Genomic DNA, 11,753 nt, shown 5'->3' on the forward strand with positions numbered 1-11,753 from the left:
TTTCTGATAGAACAGTGCTCCAGGTTTGTACCCTGATGTTGACTGTGGTTCCTGCAGGACGACTCTGGAGATCAGGAACTGGAGGTGAAATCTGTTGCCAGGTGGAGACAGCTGATGCAGAAGCTGCTGGTGGTCCTGGACAGACCCACCCTCAGTAACTCCATCTCTGAAAACAGTCAAACAAAGACCTGCAGCCTGCTGATCCTGAAGCAGCCAGGTACCACAGTCCTACCATCTCACTGAGGTTCATTTGTGTCTCAGCTTTATCAGTTCAGTTCTGCCACTTGGTGTTGTCATCCTCTGTAATTCACTTTATTTTTGTGTTGTGTGGGGCACAGTAATATAGCCTAATGTGTAACCACAATGACATGTTTGGTCAGTTAATACTGATAAAAACTGTTAAAATCATTATTTGTATCTAGTAAAATCTTGAGTTTTGTTCTCAAGTGTGAAACATCAAAATGTAACAAGATGCTTCAAGAAAGACAAGACCAAAAAGTGTAAGTTTCAACAACATAAAAGAATATCTGCAGTCTGATGTTGTGATTTAGTGCTAATTTTTCTCAGCTCATAAAAAGATGGAAACACTGAAAAATCTTGTACTTCATTTGACAAAGTAAATCACACCCAAAAGGTAAAAGAAATTGGATATCACAATGATGGTAGTTATTGATATAAAATTATACTGTGATAATATCATGAGTGTTTCATTGGTGGCACATCTACTTTGCAAAGTCAGACTGTAATAATCAGTAGCTTTAAAATTAAGAAAAATGCATTTACTAACTCCACAGAAGTACAACATAGTTGGTGAAGATGATTCCAGGTGTTGTCATGTCACCTTAATCCAGTTTCTTCTGCCTGTACAGAGAGGGAAACCTGAATGCGTCTGTGAATTTCCAGTTGGCCTGCAACAGACCAGCTGATCTGGGATGAGTCAACCTCAGCAGCAGCACAGCTCTGCCTCCACACAGGTGGGTTACTGGAGGACCGGGACATTCACAGACTGATGTAGATATGTTTAAACTCCTCATAACCTCTTTCTTTTTCCAATTGCTTTGAATGTTTATCAGATAGTTGTCCAGTCAGACGACGGCCAGGTCATGAACCAAACAGCTGTGGCAGCCGACAGACCCGGAACCCCTACCAACTCAATCACTGAATCCCAATGAAGGAAAACATTCAAGTCCTGTTAGAGGAACTTTATGACTCCACACTTCAGTACTGCACAGCCTTTTCACATTTTCACCAATGATTTTCTAAACATGCATAGACATTGGGACACATTTGGTCTCTCAGGTCAACTGTTTGTTACTTGTATGAATGGTTTCAATTCTTAGAGGAGTGCTAACCATTTTTTCATCTTTTTCTAATTCCTCTAACACAAATGTCTGTGTCCTCCTCATAAAAATAAAGCTAAAATGGCAATTTTCTGCTTTTGGGGTTCATTCTTTGGGTGGGTTTAGGGGTGATGTTAGAACTGGAGCCTGAACAGCGTTGTGTTGGATTCTTTCCTCCTCCTCTTCAGCCACTTCTTGTTTGGTGTTGGGGTTAGGGTCCCAAGGTTTATGCCCTTAAAAGGTACTGTCAACATTCCTTACAAATTCTGACTTTAACTTGTGATAAGTGAAAATGTAAACAGAGCTTCCCAACACCCTCGTCTGGTCACACACTTTGCCGCTCCTGCTGATATCCTGCCCAACTGGGGATTCATTTTGAGGATTCATGTTCAAAAATGTGTTAAAAAAAAAAAAAAAAAAACAAAAATCTGGTGAAAGGCACATGTAAAGAATGTGTGAAATTTGAAAAGAACTGGGTGAATAGTATCAGTGAATAAATCATTGGACAAACATCTCAGATGGACAGACTCCCTGGTATATCTATCTACACCTGGCCAGGGGTATGAAAAGGCTGGTGGAATGCGTCTAGTTCCTAGTAGATATTAAAGTCAAGTCAAAGACAAAATATTACGATGAACCTGAGACCTTTTCATTATATTATGGACAGGGAAGCCTGGAAAGTGGCTTCAATTTCAAGACAAGACATTGAGCAGTAGAATCCCATGAAGGCTGACCTGCACAGGGAAAATACACCAAGCAAGTCCAGAAAGCATACCAGCTTTCACACATGGGCCTTTTTGTACATGACCTAAACTGCACGTCCTATAGTATGTTACCTTTATTCCAATTCGTACTCAGCGGTAGTGAAGTGCAGTAGCTAATGAGGTGGTTACAACTTCAGTGAAAGCACTTTCCCAGCCCTTCTGTAGACCAGGTCAAGTACATGGAGTACATTTGAAAGATGCTCTTCTCTATTACTTCTGTTGGTCTCTGTGAGAGACAATGACCACGGAGAACATATGGGTCTTATTTGAGACCAATGGAGAGCTACCCATGTAAACTAAAATGTAATTCACAATGAAGACAAGACTGACTCGTACACTTTAATGGATGTTTATTGTTATATGGCATTGCCTCAGGCACTTCAATTTTCATTTGCAGATGAAAGTCAGTACCTTGATGAAGACTAACAGCTTATATTACACATCAGAGACAGAGAAAAAAAAAACGGTCAAGAGACACAAAGGAGAAGAACTAGACTCTACTGACCACCATACATATGTACAGTGAAATACATAGATCTGCATTAAAAACTATACTTTGATAATATATAACTTCATGGATCGTTATGTAGAAATAGGAAATAGTCGAATACTGTGATTTTTCTTTTAAATAGATACAAATGATTTGTATAAAAGTACAATTTCTCCAGTCTAGGTCACGTCTGTGCACTGATGCATTCATCCACAGAGATGTCATATATGTATATCAGGAAGTAGTTCTTCTCAATGGGTGGTCTACGATGCATTAACAAATAAGAAATCATGATTGGTGCTCCTGAATGATCAACATCGAGCTTTAGAAATTAAAAAAAAATCGTCAAATTAAAAAAAAAGTCAAAGTATAAGAAAAAAGAAATGGCATTGAGTCGTGTTAACTTGCATGTTGGTCTGGTGGTTTTTGGAGGATTCTGACTGGATGAGAGGCACCAGCAGGTTACATTCATATTCGAAGGGCACTTTGGGCTTGACCCGAGCTGAGCGCACGCAAAAGCGGATTCTGAAATCTCATTGGTTGGTGGTGGGGAAGCGGTTCCCACGTCAAACTGTGGGTTAAGGCATGGTTCAGCATGGACCAATAGCAGCACAGGGTTTATGGGCAGCTGAGGGCTCGCTCTTCTAGTCAAACATGCCCCTCCGGGTGGGACTAGGTGACGTCTTTCTGCTGAGTCGAGGGGTCCCCTGGAAACCAGACACAGACACATGGACATATTTGTCGTCTATTTGAGGCCGTGAGTGTAAATGACTGGTTTGGACAGTGTGGTGTACATACAGGTGACTGGGCTTTGGAGAAGTTCACATGTGCATAAAGCAGCACCGCTATGTCCTTGTGTCCTGCTTCCAGAGCAATGGACAGGGCATTACTCTCATCCTGAACAGAGGCAGAGAAGTAGAAGACATGTCATTTCCCCAACATTTTGTACATCTCCATGTTTACAACTGGAGCTGTCACAGTTGGCTCCTAAATTAACATGCATGAGAACATGTCAACTCCCCAGACTTAAACAGTAACCACTGCACTACCATTCCAACCCAGCATTTTAGATATCCCCATTTTGGTCACACCTATGAAATCTTTTGTCTATAGCACATTTAAAGCAGCTAATGACTTTCATCACAAATGTTTCTTCAAACGTGTCCAACTCCAGTCATATCCTAATTATCTCTAATCTTAGTCTTTCCGTGCTTATGCACCTAAATCACTTCCCTCATGGTGAACAACTTTGAAGATGACTCCATCATAAGCAGTCTGTTGTTTACATACCAAACTGACACGTCACTCTGGCCTTTTTGTTGCGAACTGCATTGTAGGAATGGGAATTCCATGCAGCCGCAGCAGCAACAACCAACAAATAATGAAGCAGTGTCGCTACTGGGTCAGAACCTGATGTCTAAGTATTGTTTTTCACCATCACACACCCGTATTATAAGATGACCATGGACTTAGTGAGTCCTTCCATTTCTTCTGACCTGATAGCAGACACGGGTTCATTGCTTGTCTCCTTGTTGTTGCTGCTGCAGCTGCATGGAATTCCCAAACCCACAATGCACTTCAGAACAAAATTTCCAAACAGAATCAAAATCATGTTTATTGCCATGTAAGTAAACAGGGTTCATTACTAGGAATTTGCTTCAGTGGTTTGGTGCATACATAGAACATGGAGTGAGTAAGAAGCATGCAGTAAAAAATAAAATAAAAAAAAGTAAGAGAATAAAAAAGTAAGATAAAGTTCAAAATACATAATATAAAGTGTGGACAAAACCAATGGGTTTGAATGAGACTAATGGTACTGGTAATGGTTCTGTACAGATAGTGCAAGTAATTAACAGTGCAATCAGCTGGTGGATAAAGTGACAATGCAGTGGATTTGGTGATAGTGTTATTTAGAGTTCAAGAGTTTAACAGCAGAAGGGAAGAAGCTGTTCCTGTGGCATGAGGTTCTGGTCCTAATGGATCGTAGCCTCCGGCCTGAGGGAAGTGGATCAAAAAATCTATGGCCAGGGTGAGAGGGGTCAGCTGTGATCCGACCTCCATGCCCCAGAGTCCTGGAGGTGTACAGGTCTTGGAGGGATGGGAGGCTGCAGTAGATCACCTGCTCAGCACAGCTTACAATGTGCTGCAGTCTGTGTTTGTCCCTGGCAGTGGCCACAGCAGACCACATGGTGATGGAGGATGTGAGGATGGACTCAATGATGGCCATGGAGAACTGGACCATCATCTTCACTGGGAGCTTGAATTTCCTCAGCTGCCGCAGGAAGAACATCCTCTGCTGGGTCTTCTTGATGAGGAGCTGATGATTGGCTCCCATTTTAGGTCCTGGGTGATGGCTGTGCCCAGGAAGCAGGAGGAGTCCACGGTGATGGTGAGGGTGTCTGTCAGGGTGAGGGGGGGCAGTAAGGCTGATACTTTTTGAAAGTCAATGATTATCTCCACTTCTTTCTGGGCGTTCAGCTCCAGGTTGTTGATGCTGCACGCAAAACAAGCTGGTCCACCTTCCCCCTGTACGCAGACTCATCCCTGTCCAATATTAGTCCAATGAGGGTGGTGTCGTCTGCAAACTTAATCAGTTTGGCAGACTGGTGGCCAGAGGTGTAGCAGTTGGTGTCAATGGAGAAGAGCAGAGGGGAGAGAACACAGCCTTGGGGGGTTCCAGTGCTGATGGTCTGGGTGTCAGACAGTCTTTCCCAGCCTCACATGCTGCCTCCTGTCTGTCAGGAAGTCAGTGATCAATCGGCAGATGCAGTCAGGCACGATCAGCAGGGACAGCTTGTCCTGGAGTAGAGCTGGGAGGATTATGTTCAAGGCAGAGCTTAAGTCCACAAACAGGATCCTTACGAAGGTTCCCAGGGAGTCCAGATGCTGCAACAAGTGAAGGGCCAAGTGGACTGCATCGTCCACACACCTGTTGGCTCCGTCGGCAAACTGCAGGAGGTCCAGGAGGGGGACCATGATGGTCTTGAGGTGGGGCAGAACCAGGCATTCAAATGACTTCATGACTACAGACGTCAGCGCCACAGGTCTGGAGTCATGAAGACCAGTGATCCTTGGCATCTTTGGGACTGAAACTACGGTGGAGAATTTGCCGTGGGCTAGCACATGGCATGACTCCAGCAAGGTGTTGAAGACATCCGTGAATGCTGGAGTCAGTCTCCTGAACAGCCTGTTTACATCCTCTTCCATGACTGAGAGGGCTGTAACTGTGGGGGAGGGTGGAGGTGTGAAGTGGGGTTTGGTGAAAATGGCTTCTGGGGTGCAGGATGGGGGAACAGGTGTCCATGTTGGGGTGGGTGGAGGCGTCATGGCTGCCTGATGGTCCATCAAAGCGACAATAGAACTCGTTCAGACTGTTGGCTAGTCTCAGATCATCATTGGCGTGGGGGCTTCAGGCTTGGAGTTGGTCATGTTCCTGGGCCCTTTCCATACAGAGGCTGAGTCGTTAGCAGAGAACTGCTGTCTCAGAGTACAGTGATTTAGCTCTTTTCACCTCCTTGCTAAACCTGTACTTGGCCTCTTTGTCGTGGTCTCTGTCCCCACTTCTGAATGCAGCTTCAGCTGTCTGTCCAGCTCTGAACCAGCGTTTGTCAATGTTGTAACTCACCTTGGTGCGTGTCAGTATGATACTGTCCTCACAGAAGTGAATCTATGAGGTCACAGTGTCTGTATACTCATCCAGACTGTCCGTGGCAGCCCTGAACACCTCCTGAAGCCCAAGTGACATTTGGGTTTGTTATGTAAACAAACGGACTGCTTGTGATGGAGTCATCTTTGAAGTTGTTCTCCATGAGGGAAGTGATTCAGGTGCATAAGCACAGAAAGACTAATGGATTAGTGATAATTAGGATACACTGGGATTTACACATTTGAAGAAAAATTAGTGATGAAAGTCACACGCTGCTTTAAATGCAATATGAACATTATTAGAATATGTTATAATGAACATATGGAGGTGTGTAATTATCACCATGATCATTCATAATACATTACAATAAAACATACAAATGTGTTAATAGTGTGTTATTAAATAGTCTTCTATTTTGTTTTAATAAAAGCAACAGCATCCATGTGCGTACAGTGACGTGTAACCTGCCTGTAGTCTATGACATCACATGAAACAATGATTTCATTTCAGTAAAGCTCCAAGTGAACACTTACATTCATTTATTTACTGATTACTTGACTGTTTGTTCATTTTCATTGTATGTTTTTTTTTTTTAATCAATTCAACAATTTCTGTAAAGCTCTGTGAGGCAACTTTGTTGTGATATTGGGCTATATGAATGAAACTGAATTGACTTTATAAACACATTTTAACATATTGCATTAGTTATTATACAGTATTAACTGATTATAATGTATTACGTTTCTTTTGCGTTATTTTTTGTTATATTTAAAATTCTGTTAAACTGAGTGACAAGCATATCTGACATACTGAAATGACACCTGACATGACAAGTGCTTAGAAATATGATAATACAGTACAGCAAGTGCCTTATAGTTCATAAAACATGTTTGTATTGTGTGTTTTAATGCACTTTAGACATGGCATCATGGAAAGGGTGACTAAGACTTTTCAAGGTCTGATAATTTTCACAACCATATGTACATGAACAGATTTGGACTACTCTAGTATTGTATGGAATGTTAACAGTATAATCACACCTAAAAATGACTACAATAACAGATTCAAAATTATGCAACAATGCATTGTTTTTAGTCAAGTCCTAACATCTCCACAGGGTTTGTGGAGCATGTTGTCAACTTAAACCAGAGCCTGGAGAACCTAGAAGAAGAACCAGGAATTTTGGATGTAGTGTCTCCTGTGTGCAGGAATCTGGGCTGTGTGCTGTTAAAAACAGAAAAACTCTATTTTTTTTCGTATGTGATGAGTTAATAGTGTGTCGGACTCACGCTGTCGCTGAGCGTGGCGTCACAGCCGGGCTGAGCCAGCAACAGTTTGACGATCTCCACATGTCCATGTTCACTGGCACACATCAGGGCTGTGGAGCCCTCGTCATCCTGGATGTTGACCTCGGCCCCATGAGCCAGCAGAGCCCGAACCATGTCCATCCTGCCATGACTTACCGCCAGCATCAGCCCCGTCTGCCCCCTACGATGCCACACAGATCAACATGAGTCACACAGAGGAGTCCCACTCACAGCAACCACCAAATCAGGAGTGGAATAATAGAAAGCTTCCTTAGAGAGACAATCAGCTTCTCTGCTTCACCGTTTGTTTTTGGAAAAGTCTTTAAGTTTATGTTCCCACTGTTGGGCCTGTTATTTAGAATACTAGGGAAACCTATTCACTTCTCTGTGTGCTTTGTTGACTGTTTGCATTGTGTCATGCAGAGGAAATAGTTTAGGCTCCTTCAGAAACAATTCAACAATTTATGAAGAAAACAAGCGAAAAAGGAAGCAGAGCTTATGAATACCCCCACTCAGTCACAACACTTTATCCCTCCTACTCACTGACACCCTGCCCTGCCCTGGTATTCATTTGGAGTCTTAACTTTTAATCTTTTTGAAAACCTTTTTAAAAAATTGTAAAAAATGCAAAAATTGAGAGAAAGGCACTTGTAAAGAACATGTGTGTCAAATCTGAAAAGAATTGAGTGAATAGTGTCAGAGAACTGGGATGGACAAAAACCTCAGAAGGATGGATGGAAACCACTGATGACCAAAAAGCATGCAAAGGCTGGTCTCACATTTGACAAAAAACATCTTGATGATCTACAAGACTTTTTGGAAGGTGTCCATCACATTCCATCTGGAGTAAAACTAACCCAGCATTTCTGAAAGAGCCCATCATCCCAACAGTCCAACATGATGGTGGTCTGTAATGGTCTGGGGCTGCTTTGCTGCTTTATGATTTGCTGCATTTGATGGAACTGTGAAATCTGTTCTCTACCAGAAAATCCTGAAGGAGAATGTCTGGCCATCAGTTCATGACCACCTGGGTTCTGCAGCAGGACAATGATCCAAAACACACCAGCAACTCCATGTCTGGACGGCTTAAAAAAAAAAAACCAAAACAAAGGTTTTGGAGTGGCCTAGTCAAAGTCTAGACCCTCAGTCAGATTGGAATAAGATGCTGTGGCCTGAACTTAAACAGGCCTCAAAAACCCTCCACATCACTGTTTAAGACTCAGTGCCAGTTATCGTAAACACTACTGCCCTTAGCAGCAACAACTGTCATTAGGGTTAGGGGGCAATGACTTTTTCACATAAGGCTAGGAGTGTTTAGTTATGTTTTTTCCATGATAAATGAAACCATCATTTAAAAATGGCAGTTTTTGTTTACTCAATATTGTAATTTGTTTGTTCTGACAAACATGCAACAATCTAAGAAATCAGGAAGGGGGTAAATACTTTTTCACAACACTGTACATCATGAACTGAAATGAAAAAGAATAGCAGAAAGTTTTCAGCCTTTTTGTCAACTTACCATATTCCATGGTATTCAAGGTGCTCCTCAGAAAATCTGAAACACTCAAACTAAAGAAAAGCTATACTTAAACTCACCAGTCCCTCAAAAGCTAAATACAATACAAACTAATTCCGATAATTTGTAAACTAGCCCAGATTAACATGGTTCTATGTGTGTTTGCTGGTGCCCTGATGCTGCCTTTTGACCTCTGACCTCAGTCACTGACCTGACTGGCTCGGGCGTTGACGTCACCTTTGCTGAACAGCTCCTCCACAATATGCATATCTTTGGCCGTCTCCACAGCAGCCAGAACAGCGAGCATGATGGGAGTGTAGCCTGCCTTGTTCTGCTGGTTCACATTACACACATCTGAAACACACACAGGATGTCATGGTTGAGGGTGTGTATTTTCTGTGTGTGGGTGTTGTGTGGTCTTGGAGGGATTCGAACCCTCATCAGTCTGAATGACCCGGTTGTGTCACTTCCTGTCACTCAAACACTACAATGAACCCACTTGGACTTGTTGTGGTGTTCAGTTAGTCACATTAGGGTCTGGGTGTTCCAGGACCTAAAGAAGCCTTTTCAGCCCTGAAGAGACCAGAGAGAGGGGGGTGGGGGTGGGGTGTATGAGGAACTAGTAGGAACAGGGGGAGATCTGCTGTCACACTGAACAAGACCACAAAACGAGAGGACACAAAAGGGTTTTAGAGCAGAGTGGTCCGGACCTCATCACACTCTGTTGAACCGTTAGAGACCCCTGCATGGACACAGCGAGGACAGCATGTGGACAGACAACACAGTGAACCACACACTGCACTGAGGCCAGTTCTGGGGGTTTTCTTGAGGGTCTCCTTGGTTCTTAGGAAACCAAACCTTTTGTTCCAATGTATACATACTGGCCTGTATTTTGGATTTCATATAAACCTAATATGTTGTGGGCTGCATCTCATCCTTACAGAGGGCTGCTGTGTATCTCACATCAGCACGCCATTCTTCTGTCTTTTTGTTTTTGCAACAAGTCTTGCCTGTGATTGGTCCAAACGATCCCAACGTGTTCTCAAATTGTACATGAACTCACCCAGGGTTCAGTTTGATCTGGACCAGGACCACTTCTTTTAGATCTGTGGGGTAGATTTATAGCTGGTTCAGATCAAACTGGAAAATCCCAGAGTCTGGACTAAATGAGGTAGATGTGAAATGCCCTTTAAAAAACAAGTGATCCTGTGGTGAAATAGACCTCTTAAATCAAAATGGGGCCTCGGTCTCTGACTGGGCTTTGCTCTGCTCGCAAAGGGTCTTCTACTTGACCTTTGACTGAATCACCAGGAGAAGTCAACATTCAAGACTACAGAGATTTATTGTTGACAAAAAACCCAAGAGCAATTCATAGTGACATGAAGCCCACCAGAACTACTCAGAGCCGCATGGCTCGGACCTATCCCTTATCCACATATAGAAAAGGCTCATTTCATTAACACTTTCAGTGCCACGGGCCGATCAGATCGGCTTTGGAGAACACGCCACATTTGTGTACAAACAAACCATCCACCCCCATTTCTTTCTCACATTTCGATGACGTTCTTTCCGTGTCCCCCTTTTGAGACCAAGCAGACGGGAATTTGAGGTCACGCGACCAAATAATATTTTCATATCTTTTAATGTTTCTTATTCTCCGGTGTTTCATCAGAGGGAGCCCTCCATGCCGGGGGCGGCTGTGGACTCTGGGGGCTGTGGCGCCTTCTCTCACTGGGGTCCGCTCCTTTCTGGTGGGTGGGGGTCCCAGTTGGCCCTCTCCCACTAGTTGGGATGCGGGGCTGTGTTGCTGGTGCCTGGTCGCCGGGGTCCGGCTGCCTCCTGGTGCGGATGGCTCCCTGAGACAGCGCCTCCTAACTGATGTTTTACTTTTACTTGTACATTTTTGTTCTGGTCTACCCGTGCTCAGTCAGTCTTCTTAAGTATGTGTGAGCTTGTGGGTTTGCATGTATATGTGTGTGTGTGCGGGTGAGTGGTGGGTGTGGGTGGGGGGCGGTACTGATTTTTAAACTGATATGTAAAGCACTTTGTGCTACAGTTTTTAATGTATGAAAGTGCTATATAAATAAAGATTATTATTATTATTATTAATAATTATGCAAATTACGATCAATAATGAATCGGCTGCGTCCGGTGCGTTTTGGATCTAATCAGCAATCGGTCAGATGTTATCGAGCGGTTTCCTGCAGGATTCTTCAATATTATAAAAACGACGCGAAATACTGAAAAACGGCCAAATTTGGGCACTTTTAAGGCTTATTAGCCCCTTAACTGTCTGGCACTTAAAGAGTTAACCATCATGACTGTTTTGGCACAGACTTCTGCTGAAGCAGTGGGGCTCCCCCGAATATGATGTTCACCGACAGCCTCCTTCCATTGCAGCATTTCCTTTGTGAGACTCCGTTCTTCTCCCCTCCTTCCCTGATAGGAGGGAGGGGGTGACTTCGCTTCATTGGTTTTCTATTACTCAGAGCAGCTCATGAGCAGGTCAAACTATAGCCTAAAGGCCTAATTACCTCAAACTGTCTTATATATTGTAAACTACATATATGGTAAATATCACATACAGTGAACATTTTAAACCATCTCACTCTTTTTTGTGTGATAATATTGTTCTTTCGGCTACATGCTTCAGGGCATTCTCCTACATTACCTCATTGCTTTTTTTGTTT

The 11,753-nt window shown here is 43.2% G+C and overlaps 1 protein-coding gene across 1 annotated transcript; it reads right to left on the reverse strand.

Moving 5' to 3' along the window:
• Nucleotides 1-3,215: 3,215 nt before the first annotated feature.
• Nucleotides 3,216-9,280, reverse strand: LOC115425666 (KN motif and ankyrin repeat domain-containing protein 1-like). The gene is made up of 4 exons (XM_030143348.1): nucleotides 9,275-9,280; nucleotides 7,530-7,728; nucleotides 3,393-3,491; nucleotides 3,216-3,301 (listed from the first exon to the last, which is right to left on the reverse strand). Exons 2-4 carry the CDS (start codon nucleotides 7,710-7,712, stop codon nucleotides 3,239-3,241), a joined length of 345 nt encoding a protein of 114 aa, XP_029999208.1. The 5' UTR covers nucleotides 7,713-7,728; nucleotides 9,275-9,280; the 3' UTR covers nucleotides 3,216-3,238.
• Nucleotides 9,281-11,753: the final 2,473 nt, after the last annotated feature.

Source organism: Sphaeramia orbicularis, chromosome 9, assembly GCF_902148855.1.
Source record: "Sphaeramia orbicularis chromosome 9, fSphaOr1.1, whole genome shotgun sequence".
Lineage (NCBI taxonomy): Eukaryota > Metazoa > Chordata > Actinopteri > Kurtiformes > Apogonidae > Sphaeramia > Sphaeramia orbicularis.